The sequence below is a fragment of the Humulus lupulus genome, chromosome 2, assembly GCF_963169125.1.
Source record: "Humulus lupulus chromosome 2, drHumLupu1.1, whole genome shotgun sequence".
Taxonomy (NCBI): Eukaryota; Viridiplantae; Streptophyta; class Magnoliopsida; order Rosales; family Cannabaceae; genus Humulus; species Humulus lupulus.
The window spans coordinates 94797762-94819882 of NC_084794.1; the positions used below are offsets into that span (position 1 = coordinate 94797762).

The 22121-nt window shown below is 40.6% G+C and overlaps 1 protein-coding gene across 2 annotated transcripts; it reads right to left on the reverse strand.

Moving 5' to 3' along the window:
* Positions 1-16970: 16970 nt before the first annotated feature.
* LOC133818242 (uncharacterized) lies at positions 16971-19028 on the reverse strand. 2 transcript variants are annotated; one of them, XM_062250997.1, is made up of 3 exons: positions 18684-19028; positions 17707-18175; positions 16971-17628 (listed from the first exon to the last, which is right to left on the reverse strand). In XM_062250997.1, the coding sequence occupies exons 2-3, from the start codon at positions 18019-18021 to the stop codon at positions 17194-17196; spliced, it is 750 nt and encodes a 249-aa protein (XP_062106981.1). In that variant the 5' UTR covers positions 18022-18175; positions 18684-19028; the 3' UTR covers positions 16971-17193. The 2 variants fall into 2 exon arrangements, with proteins under 2 accessions (XP_062106981.1, XP_062106982.1); XM_062250998.1 differs by lacking the exon at positions 18684-19028 and adding an exon at positions 18252-18671.
* Positions 19029-22121: the final 3093 nt, after the last annotated feature.

The window sequence follows — 22121 nt, forward strand, 5'->3', positions numbered from 1 at the left end:
TTATGTCTTTATCAATTAGTTTCATTGATCCTCTAATGAACATTATTCTATAAATTTAATTACATAATTACATTTTTGTTCTCTAACTGAAATTGAGTGCTCTATGTTCAAGCCCCAAATCATCATAAAAAGGAACAATTAAGTTACTTTCATTTAATTAAGGAGTAGATTCCATATTGTAAAGTATGTTCCCGACAACTTTTCGTTCTATGATTCCAAGTTCTTTCTTTCATCGTGTCCTAGTCCAATACAATCTATATTTTATACAGTACCTCTATCTCTTTATGTCGCTACACTTAACAGTCTAGATGAACTGCTCTGTCTTAAACACAAGATAGATCATACTCATAATCTTTATTAAATAAAGCTCCCTCTTTATTTAGCAATTACGGACAATTTTTATATTATTCTCTTGAATTAAATCATCTTGTGTATATATCGTTATACATATACTTAATTCAAGACCACATCAATAATATCAGATCTTCATGATAAATGACATGTATAATTAAATACAAACATGAGTGCAAAATATTACCTTTATTTAATTAACAATCATCGTTCATACAGAAATACGCTTTAAGGGCACAAATCCCAACACGATAAGACATCGTTCATATCAAAACTCGTAGTAGGCAACGTCTTCGTAAATGGACCAACATCATTGTTTGCTGATTTATTCTTCTGAAAGATTACATCCCCTCTATGTACTGTCTCTCTTATGAGATGGTACTTAAGCTCTGTATGCATGGCTCTCTTATGGCTTCTGTAATGTCCCAAAATTCTTTATGAGGTTTATTGCCTTGATTAGCGTGCCAGGAGGGCACGTGGAGTAATGTTGTGATAATTAAATTGAATAAATATGTGATTATGTGGATTATATGAGTTAGATTATGATATGACTATATATGCATGTTTTATGTGTATTAAATATGCTTAAAGACCCGCTTTTATTTAAAATGGGCATTTTCGTAATTTTGACCCGTTGAGGGTATATTTGTATTTTTATTGTGTTATAGCTTAAGACCACATGATTATGTGGATACCATGAGTCTATTTGTTTGAGCAACGTAGCGGGAAAGTCACAACAGAGATTTATACTCGACTCGGGGTGAGCCAATGGGTATTTTTTGTAATTTTACATATTTTGGGAAAATTCTTGGTAAATGAAATTTATTGGGGGGAAATATTAGTATTTGGAAGATTAGCGAGTTAACTCGGAATTATGTGTAAATTGAGGTTTAGTGAAATTGAGAAAAATTACTAAAATGACCTAGGGTTTCGGTAATGGGGGCTTATGAAGGTAAGGGCATATTGGTCATTTGGGCTTGGGAATAGACCAAAATTCAGCTAAGTGTTGGGTAGCCATCATTCACGTTTATCCTTTCCACCTCTCTTTGCTCTTCAAGTGACCAAGACTCACACACACACATAGGCAAATTGAGAAAAAAAAAATTGGTGGATATGGGGACTTTGAAGGAGATTTAAGTTGTTGGGAAGAGGAATGAATTGCCAAGAATATTTGCTTGCACTTGGGATTTCGAAATTCAGAGGTAAAACTCCTTGTTCTTCCTCTTTAATGCTATTGATAGAAAGTTTACAAATTTTATGGCAATTTTGATTTTCTTGCTTGTATGGGGTGTTTAGGTGGGATAAACGGGTATAGAAATAAGTTTATAAACATTATTGATACTTGGTTGCTATTGGGATCCATAATTGTGAGATGTGATTCTCGGATTTTAGGGATCCATAATTGGGTTTGAGACCCATAAATGCAATTTAGTGATTTGCTGGGTATTTGGTGTTTTTGTGTTATATTGCAATTATATTTAGGTTGTACAAGCTATACTAGGGATTATTATGGCAAAAAACTGTTGGAAAATATGGTTAGATCGAGGTTTTGAGGCCTGATATGCTGGGAAAAGTCGTAACTTTTTAATTAGGGGAAGAACACTTTGAATTCTTGGTAATTTTGGGTTTCTAGCGACCTAGCGCGACTATGCTAGGGTGTGTTGCGACCGCGCTAGTGTCCCAGAAAGTGAGGGATATGAGTTTGATTTTGGGTTTTAAGGCCATTAGCACGACCGCGCCAGGGGTAGACGCGACCACGCTAGTGCCCCAGAAACCAAATATTTCTATGGGCGCGACCATGCTAGGTGTCCCAAATATTTTTTGAATTAAGGCTCGAGGTGTTGGGAATCTATTTTGGCGGCCCACTTGGGGTTTTGAGGGACGTCTTAGTGCCCCGATAATTGGGAACACTAGTTCCAATGGCTAGAGTTTAGATTGGAACTCGAGATCTAGAGTTGATTTCTGATAAGTGTATACTTATGTTGTGATTAGGGTTTCCGCGATGCTCGGGATAGGGATCGCACTCAAGGTCATTTCACTATTCGCGCGGGACGCGAGGTAAGAAAAGTTGACATAGCACATATAGCGGGAATTAGCCCTATTGCATCTTGAAGTGATTATGACTGGACTAACTAAATGAGTTAGATGGTGTATGGTTATTATATACCTTGATTGTTTATGAGTATGCAGTTATTACCGTAATCCTAGTGCTGGGTGACGCACTCTATTAGGCATCGACCCTACTCGTGGTGTTGGTGATGCAGATCACTTGATATTGGTTGTTATACAATGTTATGATGATTATCGATTATATGTGCGGCCATGATTTTTAAATTATGTGAACTGTTATCTATGTTAGTTGTTATATGTTCATGTTGTAATTGTTATGAATGTCTTATGAAACTTTTCTTGCTGGGCGTCAGCTCACGGGTGCTCTATGGTTTAGGTAAGGGCAAGCTAGACATAATTCACCATGAGTTGGAGAGCTTTGGAGCGACGCGTACATATTTAACCAGTTCGGCCACCACAGTCGAGTAGTATGAGGGGCTTAGGTTACCAACCTGATTTCGCCGCTTAGGCTGGCTACTTTTCTAAATTTGAGTGTAATTACATTTCATTTAAAAACTCTTATTAGGATCCCTATAATCGTTTTAAGTTTTAATGGAGAAAGTTTTATCCTTTTTACTGAAACTTTTAATACCTAACCTTTGATTAGTCTTAATTACACTTTTGAGTCCAAATGACTCGCTTAACGAGTTAAGCACTATTTTAAACACACAGTGTTGGATTAATAGGGCATTACAGGTTTTTATTCTCTTGAGTTGGAAACCGCTCTGACATTGTCACAGTGGAGTACGATTGCTTTATCCATATCTAGAACAATTTCCAGGTCACCCAAAAACTTCCTAAGCCATGCAGCCTCCTTAGCTGCTTTGTTTGCAGCTATGTATTCTGCTTACATGGGGGAGTTAGCAATGCAAGCTTGCTTTATACTCCTCCATATTATTGCTCCATCCCTAAGTGTTAAAACAGATCCAGACGTATATTTTCAGGAATCATTGTCAGATTGGAAGTCAGAATTTGAATATCCAATTGAGAATGTGTTTGACTGTTGTTCAGTGATCAAATCCTAGATTTGATTGGTACCTACTAACTATACCCACAACGTAGCAAATGTCCAGTCTAGTACATAACATTGCATACATCAAGCTTTCTACTATGGAGGCATAGGGTATCCTTCTGATTTCCTCTTCCTCTTGGGGTGTCTGAGGACATTGGTTCTTGGAGAGGTGAACACCATGACGAGATGGAAGGTGTCCCTTCTTGGAGTTCTGTATCGCATACTTTTCAAGTATTTTATCTATATAAGATGCTTGAGACAGTGCCAAAACTTCTTATTGCGATCACAAATTAATCGTACCCCAAGGACGTAGCTTGCCTCTTCTAAGTCTTTCATTTGGAATCGATTGGCTAGCCAGAATATTATGTCAGATAATTTATTCACATCATTCCCAATGACTAATATATCACCTACATATAAAACTAGAAAAACCACTTTGTCCTTGTCACTTTTCTTGTATACACAAGGCTCATCGATATTTTGATCAAAACCATAAGATTTAACAACTTGGTCAAATCTTATGTTCCATGATGTGGACACTTACTAAAGTCCATAAATTGAACTTTGATGTTTGTAAAGCTTTTTCTCTTTGTCTTGTTCTATGAAACTCTCTAGTTGTATCATAAAGATACTTTCATTAAGGTTGCCAGTCAAACAAGTCATTTTGACATCCATTTGTCAAATGTCATAGTCAAAATGATTGGCAACGTATAAGAGGATCCAGATGGTTTTTAGGCCACAGGAGAAAATGTTTCTTCATAATCCACACCATCTTTCTGTGTGTAGCCTTTAGCTACTAGCCTCGCGTTGAAAGTCTCTACTTTCCCATTAACTCCTCACTTTCTCTTGTATATCCATTTGCACCCAATGGTTTTTATATCTTGAGGTTGATCTACAAAAGTTCCCAGACTAAGTTGAGTACATTGACTCCATCTCAAGTTTCATAGCTTCAATGTATTGTTCCTTATCAGAATCATTCATCGCTTGACCGAAAGTCAATGAGTTGTCAACATTGTCATCAGATATTACAACTTGTCCTTCTTCGAATCTAGTGTAACGAATGGGTTTTCTTACAACCCTCCCACTATGACAGACTATTGTAGTATCTTGGTTTGGAATTGTGGTATATTTTGTTCCAACTTCTAAATTCAGTTGTGGTGTGATCTTATCATCAAGTAACTCCTCGAGTACAACTTTACTTCGAGATTTGAAGTCCCTCATATAGTCTTCTTCCAAAAAAGTAGCATTTGTCGATACAAATATTTTATTTTTTGTTGGACTACAAAGGTAACCTCCTTTAGTGCCTCTAGGGTATCCAACAAATAAACATACTTTAGATATAGGTTCCAACACCCCGATCTTAACCTTTAGCACATGTGTTGTACATACTCATATATGCACATACCTCAAACTAGGTTTGCAACCTGTCCACAATTCTGAGGGTGTCTTAGCTACATACTTAGAAGGAACTAGGTTTAAGATGTATGCAGTTGTTTGAAAAGCATATCCCCAAAATGATACGGGAAACAATGAGTTACTAAACATTGGTCTCACCATGTCTAGCAAAGTCTTATTCCTCATTTTTGCAGCACCATTTTGTTGCGGAGTACCTGATGCGGTGAACTAAGAAACAGTTTCATGCTCCATCAAGAAATCTTCAAATTCTTTATCAAGGAATTCCCCGACTCGATCTAATTGTAGCATTTTAAGGGTTTTGCCTAACTGATTTTTCAACTTCGGCTCAGAATTCTTGGAACTTTTCAAAGGTTTCTAATTTCCTTTACATCAGGTATACGTAATTGTATCGAGTAGGTGACACAATACTCATAATCACTTCGAGCTTGTACATTCATTGGACCGCAAACTTCTATGTGAATTAACTAGAGAGGTTCTTTGGCTCTAACACCTTTAGAGGAGCTCTTTTGGTCATTTTTTCTTCTACATAAGATTCGCAAACCTGTAGAGTTCCGACCATTAACTTACTTAGAGGAGAAATGTCTTCTGGTCATTTTTCTTCTGAAGTAGTCTTTGAATCTTAAGTTAATTTGACCTAGTCTTAGGTGCCAAAGATACTGTTGACGCAGTTTTTCACCAATAGTAGATTTAGAAATCTAATAAGATATTAGTGCTTAGAACCCTCTCGTACACACACAATTTTATGTGGTTCAGTTGTTAAAATCCACCTAGTTAACAAGACATTATTATTGCCTTTCTCTCATAATTTCTGCAGAGTTTCAGTAATACAAAAAGGTCGTCCCCTTCCCTGTCCATTATCCCTGATATTTATAGTGGAATTTTCTAGACAGGTTTGGGTAACCGTTTGCATAAATATGGTATACATTTAATATAGATAATTCCCATTTATATTGGGATATGATTGAATAAAAGAATATATTCATGCTATCTCAGATAGCAAATGATAAATTAGCAATACAGCCTGGGCATTAATGTGCGTATAAAAAGCTTCCAAGTCTCTCGGGATCCTTCAGTATGCGTTCTGACCAGGTTTCCACAAGCTGACTATCTTCACTGAGCTGGTGATCAAAGATTATCCAATCCTTAGCTCGGATTAACTTCAGAGCGCCCAGAGGAGGATCTGGCCACTATATGTCTCGTACAAGATCGTTATCCTAAGAGGATGCCTGATAATAACCTGAATGTTGTATTTCCAAGTCCCAACTTGAGCTGCTCACATCATCATTAACCAGAGGTTCTACTTGGCTTCTTTTTCATATATTCATCTGCCAACTGTACCCCTAGCTGAGTGAATAAACTCGTGCTAATTTTTAGGGTTCAACATTTTCCCCCCAAGCTCCTACTCGTGCTTGATGTCATCACTTTTTGACACCCACAGTAGGGGCTTTTAGACTTCTGTCATGAAAAATCGTGCCTTCCTACTACTCGAGTGTTGGACACGTGGTCGTCTGTAATTGGCATTTGTTAGGGTTACGAGGAATGTGACAACTGTCCGAAAAGGCTCAAATAGGCTAAAGGAAAATGGCCAGAAGAATTACCACAAGTCCTATGGGTTCTAGGACAATAGCTTGAACCTCAACAGGCCACACTCGAAGCTATGCTATTTGTTGAGGTCAAAATCCCAACAATCAGACGCGAGGCATACGACCAGACCTCAAACCAATCCCAGCTCGAAGAAACTCTGGACCAAATTGAAGAAAGACAAGACGACGCCCAACTTAAAAATGTTGCATATCAGTAAAGATCTACAAGGTACTTCAATAAAAGGGTTCAAGACAGAAAATTTAGATTGGGAGACTTGGTGCTCAGGCGTGTGTTCTTGGCCACATAAGACCCCTCTGCAGGCATGCTCGGGCCTAATTTGGAGGGACACTACAAAATTGAATCCATTACTTGACCTGGTGTTTATAAACTAGCAGTATTAAATGGAGAATTGGTCCCATGAGCTTGGAATGGTGAACATATATGACTTTATTATCAGTAATGTATGAATGATGTTTATTCAGTTGTAACCAAGCTTGTACTTAATTATTGCTTTTCATTAATAAAGCACTAATTTGTATTCCAATTTTATATTTTTATCATTATATTTTTGCAAGCTCTCAAGATTCAATAACCTAAGATTACAGACCATAAGCTCGAAAAAATAACATCAATAAAAATAAAAACAATAGTAGTGTATGGAATGTTAACCAAGCATGAATTAAACAATAGCAGTGTATGGATTGTTAACCAAGCACGAATTAAGCAATAGCAGTGTATGGACTATTAGCCAAACATGGATTAAACAAGTCTGGAACAAACCAGCAAACTCTAATCGACGCGATTGAAAGTTGGAATTATAGATAAACCAACAAAAGTCATGAGACGAGGTAGGAAATTTTGCCAAAAAAGATTCAACCTCGTAACTTCGAGATCATACTTGATAATAAGGAAAAGTTACTATAGTGGAGCAAAATTAACTAGACTAACGAGGTTACATAGCAAATAAGTATCTTTTAAACAAACATACGTTGTAAAAGTAACATTCGATCTTGATAATAACGAAGTAAAAAAAAAGTGCAATTGAATGAACTATGTATGAATACATGGAAGCTCGAGCTTAATCACAACAGTATTTGTATAGATAAACAAATATAAACGCAAGTACTTTGTAGTATGCCAGAAATATTTCGAGCTTGAAATATGACATGCTATTAAGTAAAAATGATAAAGGTAGATAAAATGCATAAAGATTTTGAGAAAGAAATTTGGGCATAAAAAACTACCATTAAAATATAAACCTATCAAATAACTCATACTTCAAGTTATAATTATCTTTGCCCCAAGGGCATTATAAAAAAAAAAAGAAAAAAAGATAATTACAGAGGAAATAAAAAACTATGAGTCACAGCCCATGTGTTGGCCCTCAAGGGTTGGTAGCTCCACCAACAACAATCCCAGTTTACTCAGTGGCTTTCATTGCTTCTTGAGCCTCGAGCCTGGCCGCTTTTTGAGCCTTGAGCCTGGCCTTTTCCTCCAGTCGAGCTTGCCATCTATTAACAAACTCAGTCTCCTTGAAGGACAGGAATCTGGTGTCGAGGTCGGGATGAACTTGATAGTCATCTTCTTGTCCTCTTCCAGCTTTGCATTCAGCTCTTGGATTCTCGTGATCTCCTTTTCCTTGGCCTCCACCCCATGCCGTACCATTTTCAACACCCGCTGGGCTGCTTCCTGCTCTTGCCGAGCATTTTTTTGGTCATCTTCAGCCCTGAGTTGTGCAACCCTAACATGTTGGGCATGCACCTTGCTCGTTGTGACCTCGTAGTTTAGGATATAATTGTGATGAATGAAGGTTTATCCTCGTGAAGAAGGTAATTGAGGGACCGACGACCGTATGGGAGCTTGAGAATTGCTTCCTTGTGGTCTTTCATGTCCTTAGTAGGTTGAGGACAATGATAGTTGGCTAAAAACTCAAATGGAAGGGACAATGTAAGCTCAAAGTATAAAAGTTTTGTTACTAAAGGAGATCAAAACAAATTATGATAAAATACTTACAAATTCTTTGGAAGAAATGAAATCGATCCCGTTAGTCTAGAAAAAGATGGTATTGAAGTTGGGAGGATGGTTTGGGATGTCCTCCCACAACCTCTTCTCCTTCGGGTAGCTCGACATATAATATAACCCGTCCCCGCCATGGGCCTGAGTAGGGTTACTCTTAAGGGAGAAGAGATATAGAATCTTGCGCGCTGAAGGTCTAACACACTTCATCTCGTGGTAGAGCGACCTTAGTACTACCAAGACCCTATAAGAGTTGGACTAGAGTTTGAGCGGGGAAATGTCGACATAGTCGGTGAAGCTCCAGAAGTAGTCCCTCAGAGGTAATAATTTCCCAGCTCGCATATGCTCACGACTTCAGGCCGTGAGTTTGACCTTCCTCTCAGGATTGTTTTCACCCGGAGCGAAGCAACTCCTCTCATTAGAGCTTCCGGGCCGACACACTAGTGTGTCTAATAAATTTAACCCGTGATTGGACAGTGTGTACCCTAATTTCATCACAAGTCTTTCACTCAGCTCGGGTAAACTGGCAAATAAATATGTGGGGGAAATAAACAAGGAATCCATTTATTATCCACGTGGATAACTCAGTTTTCATGGTGATTATGCAAGCTAGTGATGCATAGGTAGTGAAGCACGAGCTTGTGATATTCATACGGCCTCCATAGTACGAGCTCAGAGATATATCCATTTCGTGGTAACTCAAATATATTGCGTACCCACAAATCCCCAAAGACTCGGATATTTTTATACTATTATTTATGGCCAGCCTGTAATATTTAATGTCCTAGATATTAGGAGACCATTTATTTCATGATCAAATCATATCCTAGTATAAATAGGAATATTTTACATTAACTGTAATAAATATTTAAATCTGTGATTAACTCACGCGGTTACCCAAACCTGTCCAAGGAATTTCTCTATAAATACTAAGAATATTGGACAGGGAAGGGGACAATTATTCTGTATTACCGAAACTCTGCCAAAATAGAGAGAGAGAAAAACAGTAATAATATAAACTCGTGGACTAGGTGGATTTTAACCACTGAACCATGTAAAAAGATCTGTCTTTGAGAGTTAATTTCTTATTTCGGTTTATTATCAAGCACTAATCAACCTTGTCATTTTCTTAATTCACTAGTTATTGGATGGAAATTCATCGAAGTGGTAGGTCCGGTATGTCCGAGGGCGATCTAAGGAACCATCTGAGTTTAGCTCAAAGCCATTGGTATAATCCACAGCCTGATCTGCATGATTGCCTAAATTCGCAGAGAAGAAATTCAGCTTGGGATGAAGGAGTCAGTTACACTCGTCAAGAGAGAGCTCCTTCTGAAGTACGTGATAACGAGAATGTCCCACAAAACCAAGCCCGAACTTGGAGGGACAACAACCTGCCAAATGCGTACGATAGGATGGGAGCTGTTTAATAGCCCCATAATAACCTAGGGACCAAGGACCAAACCCTGGAAAGGTTGGCCCATATGGAGGAGCTAATGAAGAAACTTCTATCAGAGAAAGAGAAAGATGAATGTTACTCAGAGGATGAGCATGAGCTTTTCGCCCCGAATATTGCAGCGGCCGCATATCCAGTGGGTTTCATGATGCCACTTTTATCCAAATTTGACAGAGATGGGGATCCGTCTGATCACCCGGGGATATTCAATACCATAATGATGGCCCACAATGTTGAACCCGATCTAAGTTGCCTTATATTCCCCTCGACTCTGATTGGTCCAGCAAGGCACTGGTTCAAACAATACAAGAGGCATTCAATCAGCTCATGAAAGATTTTTTCCACTGATTTTAAGAGAGCATTCAAGGCTTCCTAGGCAGCTCGAATTAAGGCTGACTCATTGGCTAATGTAAAGCAGCAGCCCGGTGAATCATTGAAAGCATATTTAAGTAGGTTTGCCAATGTCGCTGCGCAAGCTAGAGATGCCGACGAAAGCTCCAAGCTCATGGCAATGAGGATGGGAATTCTTGTTGGAGGTGACCTGTGGCAAGAGTTACAGAGGAAAGGAGTTAATACTGTGGACGAGCTCTTGACACGAGCTCAAAGATGGGTTAACCTGGAAGAGGCGCGAGCTTCTGTCGCAGGAACCAACCAAGTCCTTGTGCAGCCCGTTGGAGCAGTAACAGATGTTGCAGCTACGGCTCAAACTGTTGCCCAGAATAACCAAGGGGAAATAATAACAAGAAGGGAAATGGTGAGGGTGACCAGAGCGGAACAAAGAAAAACAAGTCTGCAGAGAAATTTAAACTGGTCTACGCAACATATACCGATCTCACGGGTACAAGAGAGTGCATCTTCTTAGCTAATTCTACTCGCCTTCCATGGAAGAAGCTAGAACCGTTAAAAAAACAAAGAGCGAAGAGAGATCCTTCGAAGTTTGTTGATTCCACAATGATATCAGTCATAATACTGATGGCTGTAGACAGCTGAATGATGAGATAGAGACTCTCATCAGGGCAGTACCTTTGGCCCAATATGCCCGGAATCGAGCGACTCCCAGTCAGTCTATTGGAAAAAACCCTCTATCAGCTCCTGAAGCTCCAATGAATCAAGTCGAAGCTCAGGTAAATCAGGACAATCCTCCTCCAATAATAGGAGGAGATATAGCTACCATTTCGGGAGGACCTCACCTGTCAGGCACGAGCAGAGGTGCCCAGAAGAGGTACATCAACGAACTGAAGTCCCATAACGGAATAGAGTTTATCCCGAAACAACGGTTATCAAAGTAGCAGCGATTGGAGAAGCAACCAATCATTTTTATAGAGAAAGATGCCATTCATGTCTAGTTCTCACATAATGATCCTCTGGTCGTAACTGTTCATCTCGCCAATCGGAGAGTTCGGAGGACACTAGTAGACAACGGGAGTTCTATGAATCTACTTTTTAGGTCCACCTTAGAAAAAATGGGATTTTCTGTAACCGAGCTAAAGGAAACCTCAATGATTCTATATGGGTTTTCTGGTGAAGGATCGGCTGCCATCGGAATGATCATGAGTGAAGATCCATGAACTATCTCCAAGCTACTTGAGTTCGTGGTCATCGATTGTCCAGCCGCGTACAATGCGATTCTGGGCTGACCTGCGTTGATGGCATTTGAAGCCATAACCTCTATCCACCACCTAGCAGTCAAATTCCCCTTATCTGCAGGAATATGCACCATTAGAGGTGATAAGCTCGCTGCCAGGGAATGCTATAGCATTTCTATGAAGGGAAAATCACAACCCGAGCAGCAAGCAATGTCCATAAATGACAAAGGTGAGAAGTCCCAGGAAGTGGAAGTTGCTTGCGGGATGGAAGAACTCAAGAAACAAAGGATAGTGACGTCGCCCCAAGTGATGATATCGACCCACGAATGGGCGAGGACAAATCAGAGCTCCAAGCTATTAAGGAGCTCGAGGAAGTAAACATAGATCCCAAAGACGCTTCAAGAGTCATAAAGATTGGGAAAAATCTTGATGATGAAAGGAAAAAGGACCTGGTTAAATTTTTACAAGGGAATCTAGATGTTTTCACCTGGTCACATGAAGACATGGTGTGAATAAGCCCGAGTGTGATCATGCACACTCTAAACTTGGACAAAAGTGTGCCTGCAAAATCCAAAAAACAGATACATTTGGGAACAATTCAAGCTGAAGCACTGGAGGAAGAAGTAGCTCAGCTATTAAAGTGTGGGTTTATTCGTGAGGCAAAATACCCGATCTGGTTCACGAATCCTGTACTGGTCACGAAGCCAAATGGAAAGTAGAGGACCTGCATCAATTTCTCGGACCTGAGCAAAGCTTGTCCTAAAGATTGCTTTCCACTACCGAGGATTGATTAGTTGGTAGATGCCACCGCGGGACACGAGCTCATGTCCTTCATGGATGCGTATTCTGGATATAACCAGATCGTGATGAATCCTGCGGACCAAGAGCATACTAGCTTCATGACTCCAACTAATGTATATTGTTATAAAGTTATGCCCTTCTGGCTGAAAAATTCCAGAGCTACCTACCAACGGTTAGTCAACAAAATGTTTATTGGTCAAATTGGGAAAAATATGGAAGTGTATGTCAACGATATGCTAGTCAAATCCAAGACTGCCGATAACCATGTATCCGAACTGAATGAATGTTTTGAGATCTTGAGGAGGTATAATATGAGACTGAATCCTCATAAGTGTACTTTCGGAGTGGCATCGGGAAAATTTCTTGGATTCATAGTCAATACAAGGGGGATAGAGGCAAACCCTGATAAAATCATATCATTGTTGGAAATGCCCTCACCTAGGTCGTGTAAAGAAGTTTAGAGTCTGAATGGAAAGGTGGCAGCCCTGAACCGTTTTATTTCAAAGTCCACTGACAAGTGCTTGCCGTTCTACAACTTGCTCAGAGGAAACAAGAAATTTTAGTGGACTGAGGAGTGGGAGCAGGCATTCCTCAACCTAAAAATGCACTTAGCTGAGCCCCCAGTATTGTCTAAGCCTATGTCTAGAGAACCTCTGTTCCTTTATTTGGCTGTGACAGAAAGTGAAGACAGTGTCGTGTTAGTTCGAGAAGAAGATTGCGCGCAAAAACCGATGTATTATATAAGCAAGAGATTTCTCAGAGATGAATCATGGTATCCACTAATAGAAAAGATGACATTCTGTCTAATATTGGCTTCCAAGAAACTCATACCATATTTCCAATCCCATTCAATCCACGTCATGACCGACCAACCTTTAAGGTAGGTACTGCAAAAACCTGAAACGTCGGGACGTCTTTTAAAATGGGCGATTGAACTCAGCCAGTTCGAGATACTGTACGTACCATGGACATTAATAAAAGTTAGGCCCTTGCTGATTTTATGGCTGAATGCACCAGATTTCAAGAGGAGCTTTTGATGGAATCGGTGCAGGAGTTGTGGAAAATATTCATAGATGGGTCATCAAACGAGAACAGATATGGAGCTGGGATCATATTAATCTCGCCAGAAGGGCATCGATTCCATACAGCTCTGAGATTCAGATTCGAAGCATCCAACAATGAAGCTGAATATGAGGCCTTGCTAGCCGGACTTAGAGTGGCAAAGGAGCTGAAAGCAAAGGCCGTCGAGTGCTATAGCGATTCTCAGCTCGTGGTTAATCAGGTGTTGGGAGAGTATCATGCTCGAGGCACCAGGATGGCAGCTTACCTATCTAAAGTGAAGCAGAGCTATCCGAATTCAAGTACAGTACAGTCGAAAAAATACCCCACAAGCAGAATTCCAATGCAGATGCCTTGGCACGACTTGCCACTACCAGGGAAGTAGAGACCTTGAATGTAGTGCCAATAGAGTTCTTGGAGAATCCGAGCATGGCAGAAAAAATGGTAGAGGTCGAGATGATCGATACAAGACCGACCTGGATGACCCCTATAATTGAATACCTCACAACGGGAAGGCTACCTAAGGAGAGAAAGCAAGAAAGTTACTATATCAAGCCCCGAAGTATGTGATAGTGGATGGGACATTATACTGACGTGTTCATTCATTGCCCCTCCTATGTTGTGCTCTGCCTGAAGAGGCTAAAACCATGCCGAAAGAAGTGCATGAAGGCTTTTATGGAGATCATGCTGGGGGGGCAAAACCTAGCACTGAAAATATTGAGGCAGGGCTATTTTTGGCCCACTTTAACAAAATATTCCATCTCGTATTTCCAGAATTACGACAAATGCCAAAGCTTTGCCACAGTTTCCCGAGCTTCTCCGGTCGAGCTAACGATGATCTCATCCCCGTGGCCATTTGCAGCCTGGGGGAATTGACCTAATAGAATCCTTACCTATGGGAAAGGGAGGAGTTCGTTACGTGGTGGTGGCAATCGACTATTTCACGAAGTGGGTAGAGGCTGAGCCTTTGGCAACCATCACTTCAAAGAGGGTCCTGGACTTTGTGGTGAAAAATATTGTCTGTCAGTTTGGACTTCCTAAAAGGATTGTGTCGGATAATTGGAGCCAGTTTGTCAGTGATCTCTTCACTAACTTCTGCGAAAAATACGGGGTTATTAAGAGTTTCTCCTCAGTAGTGTATCCACAAGCCAATGGGCAGGTCGAGGCTGTGAATAAGACCCTAAAGGAGAGCCTTAAAAAAAGGTTAGATGAGGCCAAAGGAGTCTGGCCTGAGCAGCTCCCACAAGTACTTTGGGCATACCAAACTTCCCACAGGACCTCCACATGACACACTCATTTTTCCTTAACTTTTGGAAGTGAGGTCGTCCTTCCAGTCGAAGCTAGGGTGGCAACTCACAGGTAAAAGACATTCAGCCAGGAACGGAATGATGAATTACTTAACGCATCACTCAACCTGATTGATGAGAAACAAGGGGATTCGCAGTTACAGCTCGCCCATTATCAACATAAAATCACTCATTACTTTAATTCTAAGGTCAAGAGACGTAGTTTTGAATTGGGCGACCTAGTTCTTCAAAGGGTCTTTTTGGCAAGCAAGGATTCCAAGGATGGCGTTTTAGGCCCGAACTGGGAAGGACCATATCAGATCGTGGAAGTTTCGCGTGAAGGAACTTTCTGTAATATTATTTTAAATAATATAATGTTAGATTAAATAATGTGACATAATGTGATTTGTCACACCTTGTAACATATTATTGAGAGTCACAAAAATTGGACACATGTGTGTGGCAAATGTGACATATTTTGGAGTTACAGAAAAACAAACTTGTAACTCCTAAATATTACCCAATAATGTGTAGATTAGATATTACACATTTTGATTTGAATTTCTCAAAAGCCATAAGAGATATGGTTGTTAGAGATGTGATTTTAACTCCCATAATGTGTATGGAAGTTACAAAATCAAGTGGGAATGAATTTGGAACGTTTTGGCAAATTTGGAAAATTGGTTGCTTAAAAAATGACTTGAGCCGCTGCCTATGTTTTTCAGGTCGCGGCCCAAGAGGCAGAAAAAATCGTGGGCCGCGACTCATGTTTTTCATGCCGCGGCCTGAGCGGCTGACAGCATTTTCCAAACTTTGGTTTTATCCAAATTTGAACGTTTCCAACAGCTAAGTAACTGCCAACTCTCTATTTTAATTCCATAAACATCCAATTAATCATTGGTAACAGCCATGGGGGTTGGTGGAATTTGAAATTCAAAGGGTGTCTCAAAACTCTATAAATAGGAGTCTAATGCTCACTTATAAGATACACCATTTTCCATCCACAAATCACTTGGCTGGAAAATACACCATAGAGGCTTGATAATTCTAGAGAGCTATTTTCTAGAGAGATCCCTTAGTGCTTAGAGAATATGGGGAAATAAGATTTTGGACAAAGGTTTTGAACCTTGTTCAAGTTGGTGATCCCCACTACTCTACACTTTGGTTGTGTGAGAGTTTGTTCTTTTTATTGGTTTTATTTTCATTCTTTTGATCTTGTTGATCTTATTTACTTGTATTATTATTGTTTTGAGTTTGTAATCTTCTTCTTCTACCTCTTTTATATTTACTTGTATTTTGAGCAGTTGAGTTGTAATGTTTATTTAATCAATTACCTTGCCTATTGTATTTTTTACATAGAGTTGTATTTTGGTTTTTCCATGTTTCCATTGAGTATAAGTATATATTCTCTAACACTTTTAAGTTAGCTCGGCTTAGTGGAGAAACAGTCCCACGGTCCTGGAACGCCATGCACCTAAAAAAGTATTATCAGTAGTACAATCATCCATGTAAGGCTTAATTATAAAAGCCATTTAATTAAATAACAGGGGATTATTGTGTCATTTTTCTTGTTAAAGTGATTTTAACTAATTCTTCTTTATAATTTTTCCTTCTTAGCTCGTGTATTGATGTTTGTAAAAGCAACCAAGAAAGTCTCTACATTCTGGTTTCTTGGGGGGCATATACCCCGAGGTGGATCAGAATAAGGTTTCCATATGAGTTTAAATTACTTAAAATCTTGGATAAAACCAAGTACAAAACTATCCTCGATACAACCAGGTCAGAAACTTAGAAGCTTGGAAAATTGATTATTCGACTGCTTTTTAAAAGCTTGAGATGTCAATAAACCTAGCACGAACTAAGTTTAAATCATTTAAAACCCTGGATACAACTAGGTCCCAAAACTTGGAATTTAGAAAAATTGGATATTCGATGGATTTTTTTAAGAGCTCGAGATGTCAATAGACCTAGCATAAACTCAGTTTTGATCATTTAAAACTCTGGATGCAACCATGTACAAAACTTTGAAAGTTGGGGAAAATTGTTAAAACCAAGGATTTTTTTTTAAAAAAAAAAAAAGCTCGAGATGGCAATAAATCTAACACTAACTAAGTTTAAAATATTTAAAATCCCGGATATAAATGGGTCCAAGGCCTGATTCTTAACAGGTATGATATATATCAACACATTAAGTTTTGATATAACCGAGCTTAAAAAATCTATCCCAATCTAAAAACCGATTCCTAAAATCTCAAATGTGCAAGTCTAAGAAGTCATAAACATGAGAGATAATCAAGGAAAAACAAATAGATTAAAAGCTAGATATATAAATTAAAATTAAATTTTTCCCAAGGAGAAAAACCTCGAACTAAGCCTAAGGGCAATTGTTTACAAAAAAAATATAAAAAACAAAAAAGACTGTCATGGAGCCCCTCCAGGATGCTCTGAGGACGTGACCTCCTTGACTTCATGCTCACCTGCTGTAGAAGCATCCCGCGTTTTTGGTGTATCTAACAGGATCTAGGCCTTGAATTTCTCAAGGTACGGTTCCCACAGCACGGGAGCCATGAAGGAAAAGTTGTCATCCTGGTTAAAAGCCCAGTTATGGTACAACATATCTTCCATGGAGGACAGTGAGGCCGCCTTTTCTTCTTTGACTGCAGCCTCGGCCTCGAGTAGCTTTGCCTTGGCTTCATCAGCCTTGGCTTGGAGCTGAGCATTTTGGGCCTGAAGAGAAGCCAAGGCAATTTTTGCAGCCTGCTCACTTTCCTGAGATGGGGCAAGGGCGAACTTGGCATCATACTCGCTCTTTTGAGCAGCCGGAAAGGCAGCTTTGGTGGCCTGCTCGCCTTCTTGAGCAGCAGTCAGGGCGGTCTTGGCGGCATTGATCTCAGCCTGGAGCTCATCGTTTCTGGCCCTAGCCCGGGTTATGCTGCGGTGTTGAGCCAAGGCAAACTGCAAAATAACAAGGAAAGTTAGGTATATCCTTTGACAATATAAAGAGAAAAATGTCCCCAAGGAATGATAACGTACTGTGAAGGTCATCCCTAAGGCCGACTCCATGACGTTCTTCGGGCTCCTCTCCTCGATCGCCCTCAAGTCCCTCGAGCAGGCTCTGTAAGCATGCCCCACCATGTGGCTCGCCGTCTCGTAGAGGATTCCCCAAAAGGCTTCGGGGATTTCCAGATCCTGAGGATCAACTGGTATGTGACCAGTAGCAGCTGAGGCAGGAGGAGCTGGGGGATCAACTTGTATTACCTGATCCCGAGAAGGCACAAACCGAGGTGGAGGCGGAGGAGGAGGAATCCTCTTCTGGGTAATGGAAGACACCGGAGCTGTCGAGCTCATGATTTTCCCCTTAGCAAGGGATTTTGAGACATTTCCCCCTGCCAGGGAAGCCTTCTTTGTGAATCGGGGCCTCTTCACGACAGGGTCCGAGCCGGATTTCCCGCCCTGGAAAGTCGTACGGAGGTCAGGAGCTCGGGTTGTTCCATCTCATCGCCTGAAAAGAACAAAAAGGGGATTAGTTCACAAGTAAAGTAAAAAACATATACAAAGAAAATAAATAAAGATCCTACCCTCCGGGCTGGGGGAGGAGTCTATTATCACGACCTCCCGCCTGGGGACTACTGGAGGAGAAGGAGAATCTAAGTCTAATATTTCTTGAACCCAAGGAGGTTCGGCCTCAGGTTCTACCTTGAGGCTAGACTTGTCTACATACTGCCTAAATCCCGGGGCAAAGGTGCCCTGGAGTAGGGAAGGCCAGCTCCTACGATTGGTCCCATACACCTCAAAGATGGCGGACCTAAAATTTAAGGTGTTATCTACAACAATGGTGCCCTTAGGTTAGCTGTTGTCATGACGCAACACTAAGTGGTCCACACACTGAAGCAGGGTGACATTACGGTCTGGATTGTTAGGGTGATGATGGGTGAGCTGATTGGGGTTAAATCTAACTAACCTAAAATCGGCAACAACCCTATCTAATGCCCTATAGGGGTATGGGTTACCTTGGCCGGAAGGACCGGCTGCTGCCCCCGATGCAACTTGTTCTAAATTGGGTTCCAAATCAGCCTGGGGAATCCGCCTCTTCCGCACAAGAGGCACCTCGTCCTCTTCCTGCTCCTCGTCTTCGGTGGCCGGTGAGTCCACTTCTTGAGAGTTTGGGAGCTCATGGATTACCAGAAGAGTAGCCCGGGTCCTCTTTAAGGCCAACATCTAACCTGGGCTAATCAAATTACACACCAGCATCATGACATTATTCACGAGCTGACGGTAATCCTTCTTGCTGGGTGGGAGCCCAGACAATGTTTCATACTAACTCCCAAGGGTCACTGACTTCCCTGTCCTCACAAATATGACTGCACAAAAAAATAAACTTAATTAGCACATGCACAAGGAAAATGTCTTGAAAAGAGAAAAATTTTACAAGCTGAGATCAGAGAAAGAAAAACTTATGAGGACGGTTGAAGTATCAGTGCTCACAGTTTCGGAACCCGTTCAACATAAAGAACTGATCTTTGTAGTCGTTGGGGTGGCTTGGGTGCTCGATGACCGAGGCAGAGTTTGGGAATCTGGTGAGGTAGTAGAATCCGTCACCTCGCCCTTTTTGTTCGAGGCTGGCTTTGAGGCAGAAAAAATATAGTATATCTACCGGAGTGGGGACCTCCCACTCATGCTTCAAAAATAAGTATTTCAACCCCGCCAAAAGCCTGTAAGAATTTGGGGGGAGCTGAAAAGGTGCCAACTTCACATAATTTAGAAAGTCGGCAAAATACTGGTCCAGGGGAAAGAAGGCCCTCGCCTTCAAATGTTCATCACTCTAGGCCGCAAAGTCATCCTGGAGAGGGGAACAACTTCGTTCCCCGTTGAACGGAGGTCAGGCAATAAGGACTCCGGTCCCAGCCTCGATGTTATGGCTCAACATAATTTTGTTGACCCTTCCTTGGGTCGTAATCTTGGAAGCGATTGTTTCTGCCTCAAAGAAAGCATTGGGGTCAACCACAACTTCCCTCTCCACCACTGGGCTGAAGTGAGGAAGGGGAGATTCTGAGGCGATCTCTTTCCCTTTGTTCGTTTATTGAGCAGACGAGCTGGGTGTAATCTTTTTTGGTGCGTTCTTCTTGGGAGCCATCAGATCACCTAATGAACAAGAATGACGAGTTAGTTAGTAGGCGACCTAAGAGTTTGTAAAGGTTATGGCACGGAAGTAAGAAGGGGAATGTTGCCTCTGATATACGAGCTGAGTTAGTCTTAGTCCATTGTGTGATGCCACGCGCTACCCTACGCTACGCGCCTCGGTTTCCTAACAGACCCCTGATGTTTAGGGAACCATGTGTCAGAAAATCAAGCCACTACTCTCCTTGGGGGGCCGTTTAGAGCAAAACCACCCAAGAAGCGTGTCCCATAAGAAACTTGGTTTCAAACCCTAAAAACTTTTCATCTTCTATATCCCGAATGGTTATTTCTTAAATTTTTCCATGAATTACCCAGAATTACCCATAAATTACCCAGTTTTATGAAAATCATAGTTCTAGAGATATTTTAAGACCTACTCAGTAAACTTAAGTCGAAGCTTATGTGCCGAAAAATTTTAGAGAACAGCCTAATATCAACTATGGTGAAGTGCGGATGAGAATGATATAAAAAAAACACAGAAATCAGTAAAAGAAAAGTTTCTTCAAAACCAAAAGACTTACAGTGTGTTCTTCGATAAAAGAAGTAGACTTTGTAGGGGAGAGTTCCTGGAAGACTCCCGAGTAACTGGGTTTCTGAGGGTTTTTGCAACATATGGTTTTTGGGTTTTTCTGAGAAAGAAGAAGGGTTTGAAAATGCAGAAGAGAGAAGATGTAGAAAGATTTAGAATAAAAGGTGGTCAACCATAGAAATTGCCTACCCTATTTATACGTAAACGACATAAATTAATTTGCGCCATCCGATTTGGTCAGTACAAAATCCAAGGGCTATGTTTCAAAAGAAAAAACAGAGGCAAAAAGATGACAAGACAATTATTGTAAGTCTCGAAACCCGAACAGACGCCAATTGTAATGTACCACGTGCCCATTACTTAAGTAGTGGACAGGCATGGCTTAATGCATCAGAAGCCTAAAAGTCCCTACTGTGTAGGTCAGAAGGTGACATCATGAACCACGAGCAGGGACTTGGGGGGCAAATGTGTACCCTAATTTCAGCACGAGTCCTTCACTCAGCTTGGGTACATTTGGCAAATAAATATGTGGGGGAAATAACCAAGGAATCCATTTATTATCCACGTGGACAGCTCAGTTTTCATGGTGATTATGCGAGCTAGTGATGCATAGGTTGCGAAGCACGAGCTCATGATATTCATACGACCTCCATAGTACGAGCTCCGAGATATATCAATTTCGTGGTAACTCAAATATATTGCGTACCCACGAATCTCCAAAGACTCGGGTATTTTTATACGATCATTTATGGCCACCCTGTAATATTTAATGTCTGAGATATTAGGAGACCATTTATTTCATGATCAGATCATATCCTAGTATAAACAGGAATATTTTACATTAAATGTAATAAATATGTAGATCCGTGATTGACTCATGCAATTACCCAAACCTGTCCAAGGAATTTCTCTATAAATACTGAGAATATTGGACAGGGAAGGGGACAATTATTTTGTAATACCGAAACTCTGCCAAAATAGAGAGAGAAAAACAATAATAATATAGACTTGTGGACTAGGTGGGATTTAACCACTGAATCACGTAAAAAGATCTATGTATTTGAGAGTTAATTTCTTGTTTCGGTTTATTATCAAGCACTAATCAACCTTGTCATTTTCTTAATTCATTGTTGGCAAAAAACCGCGTCAACAGACAGTAACTCTTAAATCTGCCCACTAGAGGTGACAACACTTTGATAATGTTCAGCCTCGAAGAAAGAACTCTCCGAAACTGGGATGGACAGGGATTTGGTGGCGGTGTGTATGATGAGATGGTTTGAAGTGATCTCCATGAATTCAAATGAGACCTTGCCTGGGGAATAGGCAATGGTGACCCTACACTTGGGATCTAATGGAATTTGCTGGATTTCGAGGTCTGTGTCAAGAAACACGGAAAATCAAAGCCTCTTCCTTTTTTCCTCTTCGACCTCGTCGATCTGACGTCGACAGTGGGCACGGATATCTTCCTATTCGAGACGTTCCTTGTGCTCCTGGATTAACTGATGGTTTTGAGAAAACAGTGACTCAGGTTGAGGAGACGGTGGGTGATAAGGGATCGCAAGATCGGGCCCCCACCGATTCCCTGAAGACTGTGACATCTAACAAGAAAGAAAAAGGTGAGAGCCCATTCTTTAAAAAAGTGGAAAAAATCAAGATTCGATAACTCGAGTTTGCAACCTCAAGATAACGATATCGCATTATCAAGCCTGAAGGCTCGTAATAGCGAGATTAACTTAAGTGT